The 25005-nt window shown below is 40.5% G+C and overlaps 1 protein-coding gene across 1 annotated transcript in view; it reads left to right on the top strand.

Moving 5' to 3' along the window:
- The window catches only part of DNAH10 (dynein axonemal heavy chain 10), a 53216-nt gene that overhangs the window by 16592 nt on the left and 11619 nt on the right, over positions 1 to 25005 (top strand). The window contains exons 22-60 of the mRNA XM_062010337.1: positions 11 to 113; positions 327 to 505; positions 1181 to 1392; positions 1694 to 1850; positions 2270 to 2503; positions 2612 to 2734; positions 3359 to 3592; positions 4093 to 4316; positions 4752 to 5021; positions 5112 to 5295; positions 5610 to 5744; positions 6125 to 6277; positions 6804 to 6992; positions 7102 to 7248; positions 7991 to 8182; positions 8352 to 8470; positions 8626 to 8784; positions 9058 to 9193; positions 9321 to 9443; positions 9930 to 10064; positions 10296 to 10512; positions 11020 to 11139; positions 12033 to 12178; positions 12572 to 12724; positions 13265 to 13525; positions 14297 to 14469; positions 14847 to 14940; positions 16018 to 16185; positions 16492 to 16680; positions 17308 to 17479; positions 18448 to 18651; positions 19162 to 19242; positions 19639 to 19836; positions 20442 to 20603; positions 21159 to 21333; positions 22162 to 22343; positions 23068 to 23204; positions 24043 to 24260; positions 24627 to 24848. Coding sequence (XP_061866321.1) covers positions 11 to 113; positions 327 to 505; positions 1181 to 1392; positions 1694 to 1850; positions 2270 to 2503; positions 2612 to 2734; positions 3359 to 3592; positions 4093 to 4316; positions 4752 to 5021; positions 5112 to 5295; positions 5610 to 5744; positions 6125 to 6277; positions 6804 to 6992; positions 7102 to 7248; positions 7991 to 8182; positions 8352 to 8470; positions 8626 to 8784; positions 9058 to 9193; positions 9321 to 9443; positions 9930 to 10064; positions 10296 to 10512; positions 11020 to 11139; positions 12033 to 12178; positions 12572 to 12724; positions 13265 to 13525; positions 14297 to 14469; positions 14847 to 14940; positions 16018 to 16185; positions 16492 to 16680; positions 17308 to 17479; positions 18448 to 18651; positions 19162 to 19242; positions 19639 to 19836; positions 20442 to 20603; positions 21159 to 21333; positions 22162 to 22343; positions 23068 to 23204; positions 24043 to 24260; positions 24627 to 24848 — 6680 coding nt within the window. The remainder of the gene's footprint in view (positions 1 to 10; positions 114 to 326; positions 506 to 1180; positions 1393 to 1693; positions 1851 to 2269; positions 2504 to 2611; positions 2735 to 3358; positions 3593 to 4092; positions 4317 to 4751; positions 5022 to 5111; positions 5296 to 5609; positions 5745 to 6124; positions 6278 to 6803; positions 6993 to 7101; positions 7249 to 7990; positions 8183 to 8351; positions 8471 to 8625; positions 8785 to 9057; positions 9194 to 9320; positions 9444 to 9929; positions 10065 to 10295; positions 10513 to 11019; positions 11140 to 12032; positions 12179 to 12571; positions 12725 to 13264; positions 13526 to 14296; positions 14470 to 14846; positions 14941 to 16017; positions 16186 to 16491; positions 16681 to 17307; positions 17480 to 18447; positions 18652 to 19161; positions 19243 to 19638; positions 19837 to 20441; positions 20604 to 21158; positions 21334 to 22161; positions 22344 to 23067; positions 23205 to 24042; positions 24261 to 24626; positions 24849 to 25005) is intronic.

Below are 25005 nucleotides of genomic sequence, written 5' to 3'. Positions count from 1 at the left end.
TTCTTTTTAGATTATACAGCAATGGATTGAGGACTACAGCAAAGAGGTAGAAGATTTCTTCCATAAATTCATGACTGAGGGGCCTGGTGCTGCTGGGGAGAATCTTGACAAAGGTGAATGGATTAATGTGTGTAAAGTGATGTCTTAAAAATGTGAGTCTTCAGATAATTCTTCATATTTTCTGTAAAACAAGAAAAGTTGGTTTTCTTTATTAACATACTAACTTGTCAACCAGGAACGTGTCATTTTCAGTACTAAAACCTCTACAGCCTATATGCAAATGGTCCCTGGGTTTGTTTATCTAGAAAAATCATCTCCTTTCCCAGGACTGGAACTCATGGCCATTTCTGAAAAAGAGTTGGAAAAACTGGAAGAAAGCCACCAGGAACTGCGCAGTCTTGAGAAAATTTTTGACTTGCCAGTGACAGTGTACCCCAACTTAATGAAAGCACAGAATGATATGAAAGGTCTAAAGCAGATCTATGAAATTTATGAATTACAGAGAGTAAGTATTGCCTTGTGCCTACACAGACACACACCTATTTCTGCATGTACATACAGAAAATGTGTGGGAGGGAGGAAGAGGCTGCATTGTCCTCTAGTTGCTATCAACTTTCTAAGCCTTTGCATGAAATAAGCTGTGATCTGTAATTGACTGTTACCATGAAATGACTTTAACGATGTTAGTACAGGATTAACAACATCTCCATAGTGGACCAGGCACATCTTTATATTAGACAGAAGCAGATCTCCCTCTTCCCTAATAATTTTTGGGTGACATTTTACTGGGTAAGTCTCACAATCATTTCAGTGGAACTACTTTTGGATATAGTATATGTACAGGTGACAATGAGTATCTCAGGCTTTAAGTGATCTTAAATAATTTTTAATGCTTTATTTTTTCCAAGAGAGAAGTGTCCAGTGAGGTACTTCTTAAGTGCCTCACTTCTCACTCTTAAGGATGCTTCTCCTGCTCACCATATTTCCTTTTGATTATTTCTGGTTGAGTTTGGTTATGAATCTGTTTTCAACATGAACCCATCTCTTCTTCTGTTTGTCAAATGTTAATACAATTGCATCTGCATCCTGGCTGTGGTCTCTAGATCCTACTGTAGTGGAAAGATTTATTCTAACTAAGAGGAAATATGATTTTTTTTCCTCCTAATGACCTTGTTCCCAGGCAGCTAAAAAGGAGTGGTCTCAGACACTCTGGATAAACCTCGATGTTCAGTTTCTTCAGGAAGGAATTGAAGGATTTCTTAAAGCCCTTTGGAATCTGCCTGAACAAGTACACAGTATGCCAATAGCCTCTCACTTGGAAACAAAAATGAAGGCGTTTCGAGACTCCATTCCTTTGTTGCTTGATTTGAAAACTGAAGCTTTAAGAGAAAGGTTTGCTTTGATTTATATAAATCCTTTTTCTATATATTGGAAGATTTTGTTTTGTTAGAATTTTTCATTTCATCATACACATCCTGCAGCTTGATATTTTTCTTTCTGCTGAACTAATTTGTGTAATAGCATGCAAGGTGACTACAATGGCTGGGATACTTTATCTATTCCAAATACCAGTTCTTGTTTAAACTGTAGAGTGCTAAATGTGGTTTAATTACTATGCATTGAATTACAGTGGTTTTCATTTTTACTGTATCATGGTGATTGGTGCAATTGTTGATGTGCCAATTTAAAACAGGCATTGGCGAGACCTCATGGAGAGAACAGAGACGAGTTTTGAAATGACAACAGAAGCATTCACTTTGGAGAACTTGTTTGCTATGGAACTTCACAGACACTCAGATGTTATCAGTGAAATAATTGGAGTTGCTGTTAAGGAACTTAGACTTGAGAAGGTAATGTGAAAAATCATAATAAAACAAACAAGCCATTGATGACAACTTCAGTGAGATTTTCACATTGGCATGACAGTAAGTTTATCCATCTTCCGGGGGCTGCTGTGATGTAGCTGATGGCAACTAAGAGCAATACCTCTGTTAATAAGCTACCACATACCACAGAATCTCAGCTATCTTGACTTTGCCATCTGTATGTTGGATTTCTGTTATTGCAATAAGCCAGTTTGGCCTATGAAAAAGGATCTGAAGAAGGACCCACTCTGTTTCCATCATGACATTTTGAAATAGACTCTTTATAAACCAGAATTAGAGAATATGTGCAAAAATGTACCTGAATGAAGTGATTTGTTATGCTAAGATTATAGTTCTCTGGCTTTTGAAGGTTGAAACATGCTCCTCCTTATGCTCATATGCAGGATGTGAAGGAAATAGCAGAAAGATGGGAACACCTGAAGTTCACTGTACAGATGTACTTGAAAGACACTGAGAAGCGAGGCTTTATTCTGGTATCTGTGGGTAAAATTTTAGACATTCTTGATGACAACAGTGTCAATCTTCAGCGTGTTCTGAGCAGTCGATTCGTGGCTCCTTTCCTTTCAACTGTTCACCTCTGGGAAAAAACTCTGTCATTGATTGGTGAAGTAATTGAGGTAAGGAGGAAAGTGCTGGAATAAATAATTAATGTTTATTATTTATAACCAGGGGTTTCTATTTCCTTTTTTTTTCCCTGGTCTTTTATGGTAACATTTGTGTCTTAGATCTGGATGGTGGTTCAGAGAAAATGGATGTACCTGGAGAGCATCTATATCGGTGGAGATATCAGATCACAGCTTCCAGAGGAAGCCAAAATGTTTGACAGGGTAGACGGGATGTTTAAAAAGGCAAGTAACTGACCTGACCTGAGATTGGTGTAATTATTTAGTACATTTTGCTTCCAGTTGCATAGTTAGTCTTCTGTTTCATTTGTAACACTGAGAATCATGTTACAGTGACTTGAGTATGAGACTGGGGAACCCAGGAACTCTGGTGTTTCACTTCACACGTGTTATACACAGAAAACTTCCCCTGATTTAGCTAAACTGGGCAGAAGTGTGATCCTTGTCTGACAGCACTGCACATGAAGAATCCTTTTCCTTTCATTGGATTCATCTTTTAAACTTTACTGTGGTAATAAGAAGCTTAGATGTGTTCCTATAAAATGCCCTATATACCTGCTAAAAAAGTCTTTGCTGGTATAATGCCACTGTTCCCATACTGACCATATAGTTCCAGTATGAGTATGGCTTACTTTTCTTTTTGTCATCTGCAAAACTGAGATGGTACCATGATTCTGAAATGTTGGGTTTTCATACAGCACCAGGAAACCATCTTTAAAACCATCTGATTCACTTCTGCAAGAACCTATATTGCTTGTGCTGCTTGTGTGTTTTGTCACTAGTTAAATCTAATCCAATCTAATAAATTGCTGTTGAATATTTTCTAAACTTTCTTCTCTCCCTGTGTAGATGATGGAAGAAACCAACAAAGAACCAACCATTAAAAATTGCTGTGAAGCCCCAAATCGCCTATCAGACCTCCATCAAATGAATGATATACTGGAGAAATGTCAGAAGAGCTTGAATGATTACTTGGATTCCAAGAGAAATGCTTTCCCACGGTTTTTCTTTATATCTGATGAGGAGTTGCTTAGTGTCCTTGGCAGCAGTAACCCACTTTGTGTCCAGGAACTCATGATAAAGGTACAATGTCTGGCTTTCCACAGTGCCTTGTGCTTTAAGAGTTTAGCAGACTATATTGTATGTACATATCGTTAAAGGTCCACTAATATTTATTGCATCCTGAGGAAGCTTCTGAGTAACCAAATGAAATCTGATTGATAGTTTCTTCTGGTTTTCATACTGGCCAGTCGCAGTTACAGTAGAGGAATGTTGGTACAGGAATATTCAAGGTACACAAGAATGATAAATCACTGAAGAACCTTCCTGTAGCTCCTGATAGATCTTTATTTTCTAGGGGAAAAAAATCAATGTCATTTGAGCCAGCTCATCTGCTTTTTCACTCTGCAGTTGGGCTGCTGAGCTACGTATCAGCATTTGTATTTGATTACTTGGAGTCAGAACCATTTCTCTTTAGAGTCCGTGACAATTTTCTTTCAAGATCAAACGGGGGCCACACACACTCAACTCTTTGAAGCTTTGTTTCTAAAATGCCAGTGAGTTTCTTTGTTGGTGCATTTCAGATGTTTGATAACATAGCCTCCCTGAGGTTTCAGGATGGTGATAGTGGTGAGAAAATGGCCACAGCCATGATTTCAGCTGAGGGGGAGGTGATGGAGTTCCGGCAGGCTGTGGCTGCAGGAGGCAGAGTGGAGAAGTGGATGGCAGCGGTGGTGGCAGAAATGAGACGAACCAACAAACGCCTTACTAAGGAAGCTATTTTCCGATATTGTGAAGACAGAAGCAGGTGAAACAATCAGTGTCAAGGATAATACAAATACTTTAGATGTTATTATGAGCCTGGAACGATCTAGGAAAGGCTTCACTTTTAATTTAGCCTGTATCTCTGTATGTGGAGGCATATGAACACATGCATGTGCAGTATTTTAACTGACCAGAAATGTGTTAGCTATCAAATGTAATTTCTGAAGTCTTGAGTTGCTATTTTTAGTGTGTTTTTCTCACTATGAATTCCATTTGGCATGCAATAGGCAGTTTTCCTATCAAAGTATTTTCTAGGCTTTTTGGAAAGCTACAGCACACCTTGATAAAATTCTGTACATCTCTGTAGAGTTTGGCTCCTGTAGTTTTTGCAGCAATAGGTGGAACTTTTTTCTTTCCTGTCCTGCTCAGTTACTTAGATTAAACAGTAACTCAGGCTCCCTCACTCTATTTCCCATAGGGCTGATTGGATGTTACTCTTCCAAGGCATGATGGTGCTGGCTGCTAATCAGGTCTGGTGGACTTGGGAGGTAGAGGATGTCTTTCGGAAAGTGAAGGCGGGACAAAAAGAGGCAATGAAGCTTTATGCTCAAAAAGTGCACAAGCAAATTGATGACGTGGTTACCCGCATTGCAACGCCTTTGAGCCAAAATGACAGGAAGAAGTACAACACTGTTCTCATTATTGATGTTCACGCCAGAGACGTCGTTGATAGATTCGTAAAATACAGGTAACTGCTGCCTCCCGACCTAGAAAATACCAAACATGTGGATTGTGTTTCCATGCCCTTACCTCACGTGAGCAAATCTCTCTCGTGTAGCATTCTGCAGGCTGAGGGCTTTGAATGGGAAAGCCAACTGCGTTTCTACTGGGAGCGAGAGCCAGATGAGCTGAGCGTGCGGCAGTGCACCAGCACGTTCCCCTATGGCTATGAGTATATGGGTTTGAATGGACGTCTGGTCATCACCCCACTGACAGATCATATTTACCTTACACTCACACAGGTATCTGTATAGTGATGAGATATACATATCACAGCTTCAAGGAGATTTTTACTAACAAACTCTTTTAAAATACACTTCTAGGCAATCACATAATTGTTTTACTACCCCTTTCTGTTGTCTCCTTGATGCTAATGCTAATATGTTTGAAAGCAGTTGTGATGCCCTTCTAACCTGATTGCATCTAAGATAATATAGAATGCATTCACAGATAAAATTCAAGGCTTTTTGTATTCAAGGGTTAATTTATGATTTTGCTACCAACCTAATATAAACGTAACCCGAGCTTTGTTTTGCTTTTTGGTCTGTCTTCAAAGGCTTTGTCCATGTTTTTGGGAGGAGCACTGGCAGGGCCAACAGGTACAGGGAAAACAGAGACAACCAAGGATCTGGCCAAAGCTCTGGGCTTGCTCTGTGTGGTGACAAACTGTGGAGAAGGCATGGATTTCAAAGTAAGAACTAAAGATCTGTGTTCTCTGATAAACTACACATTACTACTGTTTTTCAGTGTCCAGGATAAGAACATTCTCTGAACCTTTGTGTGTGTGCCTTCCTTAGAAATACCATGTTGGCTGATAAAAACCCTATTTTGAAGGAATTTCAGGTGCTGCCAGTCAGGGGAGCAACGCTTAGATGATATAGTTAAGCTCTTCATAGGCAATTGCACTTGGCAAGTGATTGTTGCAAGACCTTATGACAGATTGCTAGCTCCTGCATATATGAATATTCTGAGGTTTTACCCAGTCATTAAGAGTTCTAGCATACTCCAAAATTTTCTGATGCTGAATGATTTATATGTTCATTAATGAGGTGTTTTTCTTGTTCTTGTTAGGCAGTTGGTAAAACTCTTTCTGGTCTTGCCCAGTGTGGAGCATGGGGATGCTTTGATCAATTCAACCGTATCGATGCTTCAGTGCTTTCAGTCATTTCTTCTCAGATAAAGACCATTCAAAATGCTTTAATGAATCAGTTGAAAACGTTTCAGGTAAACATTAAAAAAGAAGGGTGATTGTGAAGGCTGATCTTGTGTTTGAGGCCAAGATTCAGGGTTAGACCTCATTGTAAGATCAATAGACTGCTTCTTCTGTGATTCATTTGTGCTGAATGTTTCAGACTCCTGAGTAGGTACTCTCAGTGTCAGAGATGTTAAATCCTTTCTGATTTCCTAGTCCTTGGCTAGGTTTTTCCTTTGTGAGATGGGATAAAAGTAAGCTAAATAGCAGAACAGTAAGTAAATGGGATAATGGTATAGTAATATTTAGAGAAAGAAGTGATTTAACTTGATGTGAACGTTTTGTGAAGGATTTGAATTCCAATAAGTGTGAAATGTCTTGATGTTTATCTGTAAGATACAAACAGTGGGATGAACATATCTGGATGGCTATCTAACACTAAATAATTTAACATGTTTCCCTATGTGGGTGGGCCAGTATTGCTGTTTTTCTCTGGGCAAACAGTATCGTTTAATTCAATTCCAAACACATTATTCTAATGCTTTCTTACGCCTTTAGTTTGAAGGACAGGAGATTACCCTTGACAGCCGAGTGGGTATTTTTATGACCATGGATCCTGGCAATGCTGGCCAGACTGAACTCCCTGAGTCTGTAAAAGCTTTGTTCAGACCTGTTGTTGCTGTTGTACCAGATCTTCAGCAAATCTGTGAAATCATGCTCTTTTCTGAAGGGTTCCATACGGCAAAGGTTAGAAAATGTCATTGCTGCCCATACCCATGTACACATCCATGTATGTGTGGCCAGTGTTTGGTTGTGACTTATACATTTGTGATTCTCTAACTTAAATCTCAAACAGATCCTTGCCAAAAAGATGACAGTGCTATACCAACTGGCAAAGGAACAACTTTCTAAACAGCATCATTATGATTTTGGACTGCGAGCCCTTAAGTCGGTGTTGGTGATGGCTGGGAAGCTGAAGAGAGAATCAGCAGACCTCAGTGAGGTAGATTTGCCTCTTAGCTACACTGGGCAGATCATCTTTCTTCCTAACAAGAAATGTGCCCATATAGCTGTAGTTCGTGCTGGGAATAGAAGTGCTGGTGTTATTTTGTCTTATTGTTTCACTTTGTTTCATCATGCCCTCTGCCAACAACCATCAGAACTCAAGTCAAAGTAGGGAGATCTGTGGAAAATGAGGTATTTTACTTCTTGTTAAGCCCAAGGTGCAAACAGACAGATGACTGTGTCTGGATGAATAGGAAAAGCTGGTTTTTGAACAGCAAGTGCTCCAGTTGTGTGGCTGTTAATTGCGTGGCTCAAGTAGCACAGTATACTTCCACATAAAAGCTTTTCAATATTGCATTGCTTTTTATGTCTTTCACACCTATCTTGTATTTCTATATGCACAGTTATGAACAGATGCACATTGCAGGTTTGTGAGAAGTTGGTTTCTAAATGATGCTCTCAAGAGGACTACAAAACTTGGGTATACAAAACTGGTGTGGGCCACTCCAGCCATTTGGCATTTGGTTAATATGGTAGAAAAAAGAGAATGTATTATTCATAGCTATTGATGTGCTTAAACCTTATAAAATAACCTTTGTTTCCAGTAGTAATTGATGCCAGGAAAACATCCTCCAAACTCAAGTAATCAGGCAGTAGTTTTTAGAGACGTTTGAAGTTACTAGGTGTTAGATAGTTGGTGAGCTGTTTGGTAAAGATTGGTTCTCCTGTGTTTTGCCTAGGAAGTTGTACTGATGAGAGCTCTACGAGATACGAATCTTCCTAAATTTGTGTTTGAAGATGTACCTCTCTTCCTTGGCTTAATCTCTGATCTATTTCCTGGCCTGGATTGCCCTCAAGTCCACTATCCTGACTTTAATGATGCTGTAGAACAAGTGCTGGAAGAAGGAGGTTATGTTGTTTTACCAGTCCAGGTATAAACAATATTAATTGCTTGAATTTTTGTTGTGCACATTGGACTGGATGTGTATTGCTGCACTCTAAAATGGCTCCAGGAAAGCTTAGCTGGTATAGACCAGCTGCTGATCTGTTCCACAGAAGAATTGCAGACAGCAGTCTATTAAATCAATATTCATTTTTCAGGTGGATAAAATAGTTCAGATGTATGAGACCATGTTAACTCATCACACTGCAATGGTAGTTGGACCTACTGGAGGTGGCAAGTCAGTTGTCATTAATGCTTTGTGCCAGGCCCAAAACAAGTGAGTATAGATTTTAAGACATGAAAGTGGCATGGACTGCATTGTTCAGACCTGTGTAGTCACAACAAGATCAATAGCTGACTGTGATGTTTACTTGGGTTAACATGAAATGGCACTGTGTTCTTTTAATATTGCTTTTCTTGCTGTATCTCTAGGCTAGGGTTATTGACAAAGCTTTACACACTGAACCCTAAAGCTATGAGTGTGAATGAACTGTATGGGATCCTTGACCCTACCACACGAGACTGGACAGATGGAGTCCTGTCAAGCATTTTTCGGTGTATCAACAGGCCAACTGACAGGAGCGAGCGAAGGTAGAGAGCCAGAAGCCATTGTGATGAGTTTCAGATACTGAATTTTACATCAATCTTGTATTTTATTTTAAATATTTGGTACCTAAATAAGTAAAGTGCTTAGTGATTTTCCTGTCTTCTGTGAGTTTCCAGCCTCAGTGAGATGGATGGAAACGGAATGGGAGGCTCTAAAACCCTGGACTGACATTGGCACCAGGGATGGCACACGTGAATTCTGAAATACATTAGTAAAATCAGAGACTGGTCAGTGTTCTTTGGCTCCTGTATCCACAGGTACATTCTGTTTGATGGAGATGTGGATGCTGTCTGGGTTGAAAACATGAATTCTGTCATGGATGACAACAAGTTATTGACCTTGGCAAATGGGGAGCGGATTAAACTCCAGCCACATTGTGCTTTGTTGTTTGAGGTAAGTAAGGACTGTGCTGCTGAATAGATGGGGAGGGTTAGATACAGAGAGGGTATACAAAACCTGAAAAGCAATGAACTGTGGGTGTGCTTTAAGTGTGTGAATACCTTGTATGATTATTTTCTAGGTTGGTGATTTACAGTATGCATCTCCTGCCACAGTATCCCGTTGTGCAATGGTCTTTGTAGATCCTAAGAATCTGCAATATGAGCCGTGCTGGCAGAAGTGGATCCAAGAAAGGGGAAATGAGGTGGGAATTTCTACACTTGTTTAGAGAATATCTGTATTAAATACTGAACCACAGACAGCTGCAAAAAAAACTAAACAACTAAAGGCAGTCTGACTTTTTTTTTATGACAAACCTAATCACTAGGCCTGCAGGCGAGAGCTGAAGAGAGTTGCTAGCTTTTCTAACTTCTGTTTGTTTCTGAGAAGTAAGTGAGGAACAAGAATCAGTTTACTTGCTCTCCAGTGAGTGAGCAGTGAGATTATGTAGGTCCTTGTTTCTTACATTTAGTTTAAAAATTCAAGTCCATGGGTAGCTGAAGTAAGACAACGTAGTTGCTGGCACCTGATGGATGCAGATCCTCACCTGCTGAAAACCCACTCCCTACAACAGTGTCATCTTCATCTGAGCAATCATACTTGGTCATCAGATATTGATGGGAAGTTCTGCTGTCAAAAATGGCCTTGTCAGATTTCTGTGTTCTGAATCATTGTCCTTTTTGTTCCTCAGAAAGAGAGAACTGAATTGAATCGGCTCTTTCAAAAATATGTGCCCTACCTCATTGGTCTGATTGTAGAGGGAATCGTGGATGGCACACGTGGAGAGAGGCTGAAGACTGTTGTTCCTCAAACAGGTGTAAATATGGTAAGGAACAGAGAATAAAGGTTGAAAAAGTTTATCTTAAAAGAGAAATGGAATGCTGGAGAGAATAAAAACCTCTCAGAGAATGTGCAGCAGTAGAGTCTGTACTGAAATGTCACTTTGCTAGCGATGTGCACCAAGAGACAGAAACACTCAAACAGCTGAAAACACATTCAGAGTTTTCATGGATCTCAATGGCAATTCTGTTTACACTTTTGTCTTTTGTTACAACAGGTGGTGCAGTTGACTGTGATGCTGGAAGCTCTCCTTGTGGTACAGCCTGATGATCCTGATGTTCTGGAGTGCTTTTTCTTGGAAGCTTTGTATTGCTCCTTGGGTGCTGCTCTTCTTGATGCTGGGAGAATTAAATTTGATGCAACAGTTAAACGCATTTCCTCTATGTCTACTGTTCATGATGACAACATCCTGGCTAAGCCAGGGGAGCTGCCAGGTAGAATCTTGTCACAATTTAGTTTCAATCCCATTAGTTATATTAGAAAAGTTTAGTTTCTATGATGACAGAACATCATTCTTCCTTCCAGCCAGCTACTTTGGCTGCAAAATAGACTCTCTGAAGGATTATCACTGAAAACCACGTAGAGATGCTGATGTTAGATAACTCAGCTATTTGTCTGTCCTCACAGAACTGTACCTTTCTATGTCAAGATGCAGAGATAAATAGATAATAGATAAGGGGGATATGTGTATAGATAAACAGATAAATGGAACATGTGAAAGGAAAGCCAGTGGAAGGTGCTTAAAAAGTGATAATGTGGTCCAAATGCTGGACTAGGAGAATTTTGGTTGATTTCTCACTGAGTTAAATGACAAGTAAACAGAACACAGTGTTACCCACTTTGGTGCAGAATCTTACCCTTTGCTTTCATCTCAATCAAATGATTTTCTTATGAAATATTTCAGTGTCCTAGAAAACTTCCAGTTGCTTAATGCTTTGCAGGTCAACTGCCAACTTTGTATGACTTTCATTTTGATGGAGTTCAAAAAAAGTGGGTACCTTGGATGAAACTTGTTCCAGAATATATTCATAAGCCTCAAGTGAAATTTCTTGACATTCTAGGTGAGTGTAAGATAAAATACAGTGATGCTATGCCTGTAGTTTACAATGTGCCTCCACTGAGCATGGGGCACTTAACATAAGACATATTTCTGTACCAAAAGTCAGGTTAGTTTTTGTGATGACACAAATAAATATCTTTAAGTTCTTGTCATAGTAGTTTAGCAGGAATAGAATTGATATTTACTGTGTAGTAAAGCAAAGGATGAAAAGCTCATTTTGGTTAATAAGGCTTATTAGGAGCTACCAATATCTTTTACAAGCCAGAAAAGCAGAATATCCACAGTCTGCACTACCAGAGGCTCTAGAAAAAACATCAGTTCCATGGTTCAAGCACTCAGTAGATAAAAATTACATTCTTAAGGCTATTACTGGTTGTTAATTCAAGCACTCTTAATGGGAGTGGGTGCTTTTCATAGTTAAAGACAAATGAATGCAGGTTACTTTAGAGTAATACTTCAGCAAGCACAGGTTAACCTCACTGACAAGATAATTAAGTGATCTCTAAAGTTGCTCCTAATGGAAGGCTGTTCATGTAGAAAGAATGAAGCTCTGTAGTGTTCTGTGAAAATGCTTCTGATCCAAATCCTGACACTGTCCTTCAAATGAGCATTAAATGGAGCATAACCAGTCCATGACCCTCCTAAATGGGAGATATAGTAAAAAAGAAGTTATCTCCAGGAGAAAAGATCCCAATGGTAAAAGCAGAAAAGAGACAGCTGAGCAGTTAGAATTCTCTTTCAATATTGTTAGCTTGTTGATATTTTAGATTATATCTTTGTGTAACTGCATGTTAATACCTTGAGAACCTGATCCAGCATCATCCTATAAATATAAATCCCCCAGCTGTACTGCATTTTAATTTAACCTGCTGTCATGTGCATGATGTTTTTCAGTGCCCACAGTGGATACAACACGCACCATGTGGTTACTAGAACAGATGGTAACAGTGAAGCGCCCAGTTGTCCTTGTAGGTGAATCGGGCACATTTAAAACAGCAACTACACAAAACTTCCTAAACAATCTGAACAAAGACCTTAATGTATGTATGAGGCATTTTGCATCATTTCTAAAGCTGCATTTGCATTCTCTGTCCTTTGTGTTAAATTTGTATTGTGAAGCCTGAGTCTGTGAGGAGCATTATTCACTTTGGTAAAGCGACTGCAAGCTCCAGACCCAAAGTATGTCAATGATCTGAGAATCCTGCAGGATCAAAGATGTTTTGTTCCATTCTACCATGTGCAGATTCAGTTTTATAGAGTAAATATATATATTATTGAAGTGCTAACAATAGGATTACTTTCATCTCTAGGTCAAGTGAATAAGTGCATCAGTGTTTCCTGTGTATCTGACACTCTAATATAAAGAATCCTTTCTGAATGCTTTAGTTTAAAAAAGAACAGGTAAAATTCATTCTTATGCCTTTCCTTTGCAGCTGCTGCTGGTAATTAACTTCTCTTCTCATACAACATCAATGGATATTCAGAAAAATCTAGAGACAAATGTGGAGAAACGAACTAAAGACATTTATGGCCCTCCCAAGGGAAAACAGCTTATTGTTTTCCTGGATGATATGAATATGCCAAAGGTAAGCTGCCAGCAGTTTACAAGGTAGTATAGAAACATTTGGAGTGGCAATGACGTGGTCCCTTTATACACAGATCCAGTGAATTCACAAGTCAAGGAGACACATGGCAAGTGTTAAACTGGATTTCAGTTTAGGATCTTCAGAAGAGTTGGGCTTGTGTGTAGTAGGGGATGTTTTTGTCTGTTACAATACTTGTCCTATATATGATAGAGATGCTGTTAGATCATAAATTTATGTCCTTAAAATCACATTTCTGTGGCCTGATATTGGCTGCAGATTGTGTATTGCAGAAACCATCCTTTTCTCTTTATAAGTGAGGCAAAAGAGTATGTGTGCATTCAGTTCATCTCAGAGAAGAGACATTTTTCCCATGGAGACATTGGGGTGACTGCTCACAGTTAGTTTTAGTGCTTTACAAAGTGTCACTTTGACTTTGGAATGTTCTTCTGAGTATGGAGCACAATAATTCCACACTTACAGCAGTAAGTGGCATGCTAATGTACTGTGCTCTAAAAATCCTGACTCTTCTTTGTGATAAAGGTTGATGAGCATGGCACACAGCAACCCATTGCCCTGTTGAAGCTACTGCTAGAGAAAGGTTTCCTGTACAACCGTGGAAAGGAGATGAACTGTAAACTTCTTCAAGACCTGATTTTTATTGCTGCCATGGGGAAAGCTGGAGGAGGTCGGAATGAAGTTGACCCTCGATTCATCTCCCTCTGCAGTGTTTTTAACATACCTTTTCCTTCTGAGCAATCACTGTATTTGATCTATAGCTCCATCCTGAAAGGACACACCATGGTAATTTCACTGTTTTTAAAGGAGTGCTCAAGAGGTTTATCATTTTAAAATAGACATTTATTTCTGTTATTGCAAGATCTGAAATCTTCTGTTACCAGACTTTCTTCTTATGTAGAACCTCATGCAAACCTGTCCCTTTCTGTCCTCTTTCTCAAGAGACAGATTTACACAGTTTTGATAAATTCTCAAGTAATATGTAAGCACTCAGGCCAGCAGATAATTTTATAAACCTAGTGCTTTCCACAGGTTGAAACCCGTGAGCAACTTGCTTATGGTTCCTGTCACCAAATACACAAAGTTCAGCAAACTCTTTCCTGAATGACAGTGGAAGATGTAATATAACACAGTAGACTGCATTCCTAGCAAGTAACCTGCAACATCATATAAGAAAAGAGCAGTTCTTTCTTGTTCTGCTATGCAAGTGCTGTGGAAATTCCAGTCCTGGAGTTTGATGTTAACTGCAGCACTGTGCATGCTCAGGAATGAGCAGGAATGTGCTACATGTTCATCTTCCTTGTACCAGAGGAAGAAAAAGTTCTGAAAGTATCTGTTCTTAGTTATTTGAAATACACCAAACAGGGTTAAAATTAGAGAATCACAGATTACAGAATCACAGAATGGTAGAGGCTGGAAGGGAACTTTAGAGATCATCTAGTCCAACCCCCTGCTAAAGCAGATTAACCTAGAAGCTGGAAAGCTGAATATGTTTAATAGCATTGAGTTCTCTCTGGGCAGTCTCATGAAAACCCCTTTTCTTTCACATGTTTGCAGATGTTTAATGAGTCTGTATCAGCCATCTCTGACAAGATCACTGCATGTACTTTGGAGCTTTATAAAATGATTGTTTGTGACCTACCCCCTACTCCCTCCAGATTCCATTACATTTTTAACCTGAGGGATCTTTCCAGGGTCTATCATGGACTTACTCTTACAACTCCAGAGAGGTAAGAATAAAAATCATCTTCACTGACCCTACATCTATTGATATTGGATGAATCTGGGTGAAGATGTGATAATTTGGTATGTGAAATCAGTCCCATTTGGTCACTTTTCATTAAACTGTCACCACAATGAGAAAATGTTCAGGAACATCCTAAATTGTGATGGTACTCTTGACAACAAACACTGATGCATCAGTCTTTTGTAAGATATCCAGAGGTAAAAATAGAAGCAAATTAATTATTTGCCCTTATGAAAGAACAAACTCAAAAAGAGTTAAAACGAAAGGTCCCTCCAGGCTTTGGTCAGTGTTACTAACCATATGGCTTTAGGAATCGTGTCAGCTCATTTGGTGCACTCTGATATTTCAATTTTAATGTAGGTTTCAAACAGTGGCCCAGATGGTGAGAGTTTGGAGAAATGAGTGCCTCAGGGTTTTCCATGACAGGCTGATTAATGAAGCAGACAAAGCATTGGTGAGTAATGTCTTTCAATTTTTAGTAGTCACTGACTATTACTATGGCAACTAATTTGCAACAGCAAGACTACCAACTGTTGCATTCAGATCTGACAGTTGCACTGCACTCTTGTCTAGCCACTCTTTTGGTCCATTAATCTGAAACCTGGCCCATGGAGTTTTCTTTTCTAAAACAAAGTGACTAGGACAGACTGAGTGAGCAGATCTGCTAAAGGAATGGGAAGTAATGCTTGGTTTACTTGCCTGGTTCACCTGGTTAGCAGAGGCCCAGTTGACACATTGTGAGAACAGTGAAGAAGAAAACTCAGGAAATCACTTCAAGTCAGTACTTTCTTTTAGGAAGGATTGTGTCAGAATGTGGCTGTACAATCAAGTAGGAAAAAGAAGGATAAAAGCTGAGTCCTTAAACAATGGCTTCGGTTTTGGCTGTTCAGCAAAGTGGAAAATGCTCCAAATGGTATCTTAAAACACAACAGAAAATGTTGCCAGTTTTATGCCTTGAGAATTAGAGGGGGAATTGGTGTAGCTTTTACTTACATCTAAGCAACTTCCTTAGTGAAAAGTAGATAAAGATGGCTTCAGATTTTTCTTCTTAACACTTTCACCTCTAATGTACAAAGAGATGTTTCAACCTCAGTTTTCACAAGTCCCAATAATTATGTGACAACTTTTCTATATTTGTATTTTCATTCAGACTTACAACATTTGTGAGAAATCTTGGTGGCACGACATCCAGGAATGCCTAGAAAGATGGTGTTTACCTTCCTGTATAATATTTACACCAATATATGAGATGGTATTTTTTATAACAGGTTTATTCTTTTCTGTTTTAAACTTCTGCAGTCCATTGGCTTGAATGGCTCTGGAACTGCCTATGAGATCATTTTAGATTATACATAGAAGTGGGTTCTATAGCAAGAGGAGGATGTGATCTTTGGTTCTTCTAGTTACATAAGTGTCTCTTTGATATCAGTCAGTATATGAGGAAGCATCTACATCATCACCCTTCTAAGTGTTACTGAATTCAGAATCATCTGCTTTGTTGTGTTGCCTGACTCCTTTAATACCCTTGAAGGTACAAGGTCATATAAAACACCTGATTGAAGAGAATTTTGGAGATAACTTGCAGAAAGCCATGAGAGATCCTGTCCTTTTTGGAGATTTCAGAATGGCACTGAGGGAAGGAGAACGTCGTGTTTATGAGGATATTCAAGACTATGATGCAGCAAAAGTTCTCTTTCAGGTAGCGTGCATCAGCTTGGAGCTGTGCCTGATTCTGTCTCTGTGCCTGAGAAATGGGCAGGAGCTTGCCTCAAGCTGGGACATCTGTTCTCTTTCTGTGTGCACACAGGATTTTATGTGCAGATTACCCATTTGGGGTCTGCAGTAATGGAAACTGAGGATCAGCTACAGAGCCAGCAATGTTTTCCTATAGTTTCAGTTTCCCTGAAGAAGGGGAAAGGAATAATGCTACTAAGTGGGTTGTTATTTTATTGTTGTTATTGTTTCATTGCTCTCCTAGTAATATTCTGCCCACCTTTCTCTGCAGGAGATTTTGGAGGTATATAATGAAGTTAATAGGAAAGTGAATCTGGTTCTTTTTGATGATGCTTTGGAGCACTTAATCCATGTACATCGCATCATACGGATGGATCGTGGGCATGCTCTGCTCATAGGGGCAGGAGGCTCAGGAAAGCAGTCCCTGACCAGACTGGCTGCCTATACAGCTGGATGTGAGGTTAGTGACCCTCCATCTTTGCAGTGAAAGAGGACAGGGAAAGAGTGTTGTCGTCAGGATTGAACTGGTGGAGCAATGGAAGCCAGTTGGTCAAGAGAAGATCAGACCGGTGTCTCTTCCTTGTGGAGAGAAAAACAGGGTGAGGTAATTGCCAAGAGGTCTCAGATGATGACTGTGGGTAATCTGGGCAGGAAGCTGTCAGTGCCTGAGTCTGGGTTTTGGCACTAGGGATAGAAAACAAGGAGGGTTTTGGCTGTGAACAACTAACAGTCCTGAACTACTGCTTTGGTCACATATCTGTATTACCACAGCTGCCTGGTGCTGCTTGAGGAACCGTGTTGTGATCAATACTGTAGTATCTCAGATAGGAAATATTCCTCTCTCAGAGGTACTTGCAGTCTCTTGCAGAGGCTTGGAAGAGAACAACAAAAGAGGATGAACACAAAGCAAATTTGCAAATGCAGTCCTGTGGGGTGGTACAAATGTCACATCTAACAAGAAACTAGCGTGTCATTTTTTGGATACCTACATTTACTGATACCAGAACCCTTGATCCAGCCTAATGGATCAGTTATCACTGTGTCTTGGGTCCCTGTGTGTCTCCTCAGTGGGTGTTTGCATCCTCAGGTGTTTGAGATCATCTTGAGTCGAGGATATGGAGAAAATCATTTCCGAGAGGATTTGAAAAAACTGTACAACAAGCTGGGTATTGAGAACAAGTCAATGGTATTCTTGTTTACAGACACCCACGTAGCAGAGGAGAGTTTCCTGGAACTCATCAACAACATGTTAACTTCAGGTGGTACACACAGCCTCAGTTACTCCCAATCAGTATCTAGCTGTGGCTCATAATCTCAAATGTACCCTTGATCCACCTACTAGTGTTTCACCCTGTGTCCTCTGCTGTTTTAAACCTTTCAGTACTATCTGAAATTATCTTGGCTCTAATAATGGCTTTTTGGCCTCTTTTTACAGCCATTTGTATGTGTCTGGGAAGGCTATAGGGTTAATTCATACTGATTATCATGCAGGAGTCTCAGATTCCTTCTTAGACTTCAGCTGCACATGGCCACACACCCACCTTCTGTACCACTGCCTTTTGTATGGCATTTACCTGAACTGCAGCCACTGCTTGTCTCTATCTCTATCTCTATCTCTATCTCTATCTCTATCTCTATCTCTATCTCTATCTCTCCTAAAATGTAGTTTAGTACCTTTCAGTGTATGCAGCAGATGAAAAGCAGCAGCAGCTGGCACTGTGTGACTACCCTCTCTATAGAGGTTCCTACACAATCTGATTTGAAAACAGATGTGGTACATCTTAAGCCTTTGTCTCCTTTTCCCTGTTCCTGGTCTGCTTATATCTGTCATTAGGTAATTTGTGCAACATTTGCCATGTGATTGAAACCATCAAAATGTGAACTGGTGGTTTGTGGACACTAATGAAGATTTACATTGCAGAGACACAAGCACTTTATGTTCTTGTGACATTCTGTGTATATTGCTGAAGCCTGCACAAAAAAGGAATTAATTATTGCTCTAAATTTCCTTGCATCATCCTAAGTACTGCCTCTCTGTTTTCCATGGGGGCTGGAGGGAGGAGGAAAAGCACAGAGAGATTTATAGGTTCATTCCAAACTACCCAGAATCATTTTTGCAGAACTAGGTTTAAAATTTGTGACTGATTTCTCATCTGCCCTGTCCCTAGCCATATGGTTTTCTCTTTCTGGTTGTTCTCACTAGCACTCTTGTGTCCTTATGTTACAGGAATGGTGCCAACTCTTTTTCCAGATGATAAAAAAAATGCCATACTAAGTCAGATTGGAGATGAAGCTACTGAAGCTGGTGTGAACCCAACTAAAGAGAGTGTCTGGCAATATTTTGTAAACAGATGTGCAAACAACCTTCACATTGTCCTGGGAATGTCCCCAGTTGGGGACAGCCTGAGAATGTGGTGCAGAAATTTCCCAGGTATCAATTGTTCACACTGCTTATTCCCTTCCCTGTGAAAACCAGGTTTGCAGGCAAGAGAAGATCCCCAGTGTCTACTCAGAGACGTCAGGCAGCTAAAGCTAAGCAGAGCAGGTTTCATGATTAAGGATTTGCAGTGCATGGCTTTTTCCAGTTAATTACCACATATCAGGGAGTATTATTGATTAGCATTTACCAGATCAGTTCATTTTCCAGCTGAACAGCTAGAAATCAATTAGTCTTCCTCGGTGAACTGGAAATAGGCAGCCTATATCTGCAGCCTCTCTTCTGTAGTTTACAGAAGAATGTGTGGTGTTAAATGATTATGAAATTAGGACAAAGATTTGTGTATGTAAAGCCAAAAAATGACAAGTTGAGAGGGATACAGAGGGATAAAGATAGAGCCTGTAGATTCTTGATGCAAATCAAGTTAAGCACGGGGTTACCTGGCAGATTAGGGCTTAGTTTTACAAAGGAATTTTTCAGATAACTCTGTCCTTTTATTTTAAGGTCTTGTCAACAACACTGGTATTGACTGGTTCTTGCCCTGGCCCCCCCAGGCCTTGTATGCAGTTGCACAATCACTGATTGGTATGTAAGATGTCAGGTTTTAACACATTAACCCTTGGGATTGCAGAAGAGATGTATTCTTTACTTTGCAGTTCTTGTAGATTTCATAATCTGATTTCCCATTGTGTTTGTTAGCCTGAGTCTAAATGGATGATGCAAAATCCCAGTTCAAAAAGGTTTGGATGGAAGTTTCCTACTCAAATAGATTTCAAAAATTGCTAAAATGAAAGTTCCCAGCTCTGCAGACAATATGATCTGCTTGCCCAGGCCCAGGTTGACTTCTGGCTCTGCCTTGGTCTTTCTGCCTCAGAAAGCAAACTGCTTTTGTGTCTGGCTTAAATGTACCTAAAGCAGAATTGACATGTTCTTAAACTCCAAAACTTTGATTTTTTTTTTCTTTCTTCTGCTCAATTTTAGGCACTAACACACACGTCCCATTGAAGAGCTCCAGGTCAGTGATTGAGCACATGGTCATGGTGCATGAGTCTGTAGGGGATTTCAGCAAGAGACTTCTGCAAAAAGCAAGATACAGAAACTATGTCACACCAAAGAACTACCTTGATTTTATCCATACTTACTCCAAACTGTTGAATGAAAAACATGAGTTCATTTTAGGTGAGGCTGTGGGGATGACTTAAATATTTAACAAAGGACATAAATGTGTGGGAAGAATCCCAAATATTCCCCACATTATGCTCATTTTAGCAGTACTATCTCCAGGGCTGTGCTGGCCTCTGGCTTTGACATTGGACCAATATCCTGGCTGCATATGAACGTTCAGACTCTGAAACTGTCCAATTATTTTGTGCTTGAACCTAAGCCAGAATCTCTAAAGCAGACACTCCTTGGGGAAGAGGCTGATTAAATCTCATACCAGCTCAGCCTCACTCAAGGTTTGACATTCTTCCTCAAGCAGCAATTCCTATTCATCCTTCAGTAGGCCCTGAAATATGTGAAGAGGATAAAACACAGACAGGGTAATATGGAAAGCAACTTGTGGCACAGGGCTACTCTCTGGTAGTTTGAGTGACAGACATGAACATCATCTTGGGTGGGAGGCTCAGGAAAGGCAACGTCTCTAAGGGTCATTTTCCTTTCAGAACTGAGGTTGCCTTGCTGCAAAGTGTGCCTAGAAGCATCCTTCCCTTCTGTGAGACTGCTCTGAGACAGTACATGATCAATGAATCACTAACATTTCTCTCCTGTTTTTTTCTACCTAGCACAATGTAAACGGCTGGAAAGGGGCTTAGATAAACTGAAGGAAGCTAGTATACAGCTGGTTGAGATGAACAAGAAGCTTGCTGAGCAAAAGATTGTGGTAGCAGAAAAATCTGCTGCTTGTGAGGCTTTGTTACAAGAGATTTCAGCAAACACAGAAGTGGGTAGGTAGTTTACAACTACTGAAATGTCCCACAGGCTAAGCAAGGCTCCCACAGTTGTGCCAGGTTGGGCTGAAAGGCTCTCTAAGAGCTCCATCTTGTCCTAAAGGTAACCTTCTTGTTCTGTCTGTGCTGGTCTAATGTCATGCTGGAAGAGCAGGTCCCTTCTCTTGCCCACAGTGCCATCCTTACTCTCTATTTGGCCTAAAATACTTTACACAACTCAATCCTTTGCTTGCCTGCCCTTGTCTTCCCTTTCTAAGGTGTAGGCTGTAATGTGAGAAAAAGGCATTAGCAAGAAAGAGACTTTCTGATTCAGAAAAGTACTTTTAGAGAAAAGGCAGAGGGAAGCATGGGAAGACAAGAGATTATGTATGCTGTAGTGTGGAACATGATCAAGTGTTCCTAACCTGGTGATGGAACTGTAAACATTGGTGAGCTGGCAACAAAAAAGTACTGAGTTGATGGTCAGTTCTGATTTTCAGCCAAGAGCAAACCTATATGAGTATGTGGTCTGTTTGAATAATCCATTTATGGTCCTGCCTTTCCAATTCCTAGCTGAGGAGAAGAAAAAACTGGCTGAAGAAAAAGCTATGGAGCTACAGGAACAGAATGAGGTGATTGCTATGGAGAAAGCAGCTGCTGAGACAGCTTTGGATGAAGTTATGCCTGTTTTAGAAGCAGCCAAACTGGAGCTTCAGACGCTCAAGAAGACTGATGTCTCTGAGATCAGGTGACTCATTTGGTGTACAGGAGCATAAACACTTGAAAGTTCAGAGAGACCCTCGTTTGCAGGGTCTGAGCCTCAGCCTCACCTTTCTCACCTGCATGTGTATGGGTGAAAGTCAGCACATCAGCTGCCCAGGTGCAGAGGTCACCACAGCACCCCCTGATTCCTAGCCCAGGACTTCCTCTCAAGCCTGTTCTTCCAGTCCTGTGTTTCATGTCTTCCCCATATTTCTCTACCCTGCATCTGATGCACTAGAAATTGCAATGGTATTTGCCTGAGCAGTGGCTGTCCAAACCCCTCCATTCCTCCTCTGTTTTTATCCTGTGTGAACAGGAACACATACCAGTTATTTTTCCTGGGTGCTTTGATAGCATGAAAATGTATTTCTCTGCTGAATTAACTTCTCCCCATGTTTTGATAATACATCTTGTATTTGGGGGTAGATATAAAAGCACATTCAGTCCTTGGCTCTCCCCAGAACAGCAAGCCCTTCCCTGCCACACTGGTTCAGTTTCCCTCCTCTCTTAGATGTCTGGATTCCTCCTCAACTGCCTCTCCCAATGGACAGCTGCTTCACTGCCCCAGGGGAGAACATCCTAGCTCAAGATTTTAGGCCTTTCACTGTTGAAATCTTTTAGCATTTCATTGATCAGATTGTCTGAATACAAGAATTGATTTTAAGCTTTTGAGTAGTTAACAATTTCTTCCCTGGCCTGGGTTATCTTTTTCACTTGAAGATGTCTTCCTCACTAGCTCTGGATGTAGTGCAACGACTCTTTTAACAGGAAGTACACCATATTCTTTGTCTCCTTTTTCTGCCCCACTGTCTAGATCCTTTGCAAAACCCCCTAAGCAAGTGGAGGCTGTTTTGCAGTGTGTTCTCATAATGAGAGGCTACAAGGAATTAAACTGGAAGACAGCCAGAGCAATGATGTCTGAGGCAAACTTCCTGCGATCCGTGATGGAGACAGATTTTGATAGAATTACCCAGAGCCAAGTGAAATCCATCCGAGGTAAATTGCTGATCTGTAGCCTTGGAATGAATGGAGGCTCCTGCTAATGTGATTAGCCATGTCAGCAGCAATCCTTCCAGTGTTGTTTAGGAGGGTGGGATTCACCTTGTGCAAAAGGACAGCACTGTCTGCAATGCTGCAGATGTGCTGTTGGGATCAACGTTCAGTGTTCAGAGACATGTGTTACATCAGTTTGTTCTTACTTACACAGGCAAGAAACAAGCAGGACTGCTGAGCAGACCTGCTGTCTGCTTTTAGCCACTTAGTGGAATTATGACCTCATCTATGTGGTGGCAATTAAAATGTGATATATACAGAGGGGAAAGAAGGAAAACTGTGTCTAAAGCTTATGGGCCAGACTTTGCACGTGCTAACGAGGGTGTAATCCAGAGTAGCTCCATGATAAGGGGAATTTGGCTCTGAACAAAATTGTATCAGACTGCTGCAGAGAAAACAAACCATGATCCTCAGACATGCTGAACAACTCCTGAATGCACTCCCTTCATGGAGGAAGAACTTGAGAAACCACTGGCAAGATTGTGCTTGTATTGTGACAGCCCAGTAGCTTCACCTTGAAGTCAGAATCTCTTTAGTATTCTGACAACTGTGTCATGTTGTCTGTCACAGCATTCCTCAATACTGCTGCTAGGGAAGGGGATTTCTCTCATGATTTCTGCACTGCCCTTCAACTCACTGGAAATATTTTTGTGTGTTGCCCATTTAGGTCTGTTAAAGACTCTTAATACTACTTTCAAAGAAATGGAACTTGTTAGCAGAGCAGGACTGGGAATGTTAAAGTTTGTTGAAGCAGTGATGAGCTACTGTGATGTAGTTAAACAAGTCAAGCCCAAGAGAGAAAAGGTAAAGTGTGTGGATTCAAGCTCAGAGGAGGATGAAGCATGATCCTGATGAGAAAAATAATACTTGACTTGAAAGTGCTTAAAAAGAGATGTTTAGGAGAGCTATTGCAGTAGAAGTGAAGCAGGAACTCAGTTACAGATTGCTGTGTTTATTGTGATGTGCTGGGATGTGGGTTCCCAGCCATGCCAGTCCTTGAAGGAGAGAGAAGGAACATGTTCAGTTGGAATTTTGTAAGGTAACATGGTTAGAAAAACACACTTTGTAGCTGCCTGCTGAGAACAGATGTTGAAAGGTGGCATTTGGACAGAGTAGAGCTCAGTAGTACAAAACACTCCTGCTCCTCAAGTACAGACCTTTTGAGTAACTTTCTTTAGAATGACTGGAAAGTTCCTGTTAGCAAAGGGAATCTAATGTCCAACAGATGGGGGTGGGAAACTTTCTTCAAGAAAAGATTATTCTACACAACTGATAGCTGAGAAAGTATATTCACTAGATGATGAGTCTGACTAATTTTAAGGCCTTAATAAAGTTGTTATTAAGCATACAAAGCTCCCCTTTTGTTATGGGATGACAGCTCATATGCTCTGATGTTCCTTGTGGGTACAAAACTCTAGGAGATGGGTCTGCTTTGGAGGTGCAGTATCAGACCATGATGTGTGTGTTTGAGGTGATGACTGGTGGGGGAGAAATGGTGCCAGTTATTTTGGCTTACACTGTTTATTAGCAGGACACTCTGAGATATATGAAATAGCCAAAAGGAATCTGAGAACTGAAAGACTTCTCTCCAAAACCCTTCTTTCCTCTGGTACTCTAATGTTTCCTTCATAATGTCACCCAGGTGGCCATGCTGGAGAGGAACTATTACTTAAGTAAACGGGACCTGGAAAAGATAAATGCAGAGCTGACTACCATTCAGGGTGAGCTTAAAGCTTTGGGGGACAAATACCAAGAGGCAATAAAAGAAAAGCAACAGTTACAAGAAGAAGCAGAGATTATGCAGAGAAGATTAGATGCTGCTGACAAGCTCATCTTTGGCTTGAGATCTGAAAACAAGAGGTAAGCCTATGTTTAGAAAGGGACTTTTTTAACACCAGGGATAAAATCCGCCAGCCAGACACTTTTGGAAACGTCACTTCCTGTGAAGTTCCTTTCTGAGAAGACCTAATAACCCTTCTAAGCTGATAGCCATTAGATCTTGAAAAAGAACATGATTTTTAATGTGTAAGAGCAAGGTGACTCAGATTAAAAGGAGAAAGGTTCAGATGAACACAGTGTTTGCAGCCATCATAATAGGGAGAGAGCAACTGATTATAAACTTGTGGGTCTAAACCTACATCTAAAGTAGCAGCAGCTGGAAGTTCTGCCCATAAACCCCATCTCCCTGGTCCAGACTGACCTAGAGTTCCCTTATAATTCTATCAGGTGGACAAAGGAATTGGAGGACTATGAAATCCGAAAGGTGAAATTGCTTGGAGACTGTCTACTGTGTGCTGCCTTTCTGAGCTATGAGGGAGCATTCAACTGGGAGTTTCGTAACGAAATGATCTATCAAGTGTGGCAAACAGATATCCTCTCACGAGAGATTCCTCTCAGCCAGCCATTTCGGTTAGAAAGCCTCCTGACTACTGAGGTGGAGGTTAGCAGGTACGTCCAGTCCAGAATCCCAGGTGCCTACATCATGAAATGGGATTCTGGATCTGAGTTGGTATTGTGGGTGGGGGTGTGCAGCCATACCAGAGACAGCCCATTTTACTCTCATGTCTTAAAGAAGGCAAGGAGACAAGTTGTTATCATACCTTAG

Source organism: Colius striatus, chromosome 17, assembly GCF_028858725.1.
Source record: "Colius striatus isolate bColStr4 chromosome 17, bColStr4.1.hap1, whole genome shotgun sequence".
In the NCBI taxonomy this organism is placed as follows: Eukaryota; Metazoa; Chordata; class Aves; order Coliiformes; family Coliidae; genus Colius; species Colius striatus.
This window is presented reverse-complemented; position numbering and strand designations above follow the sequence as displayed.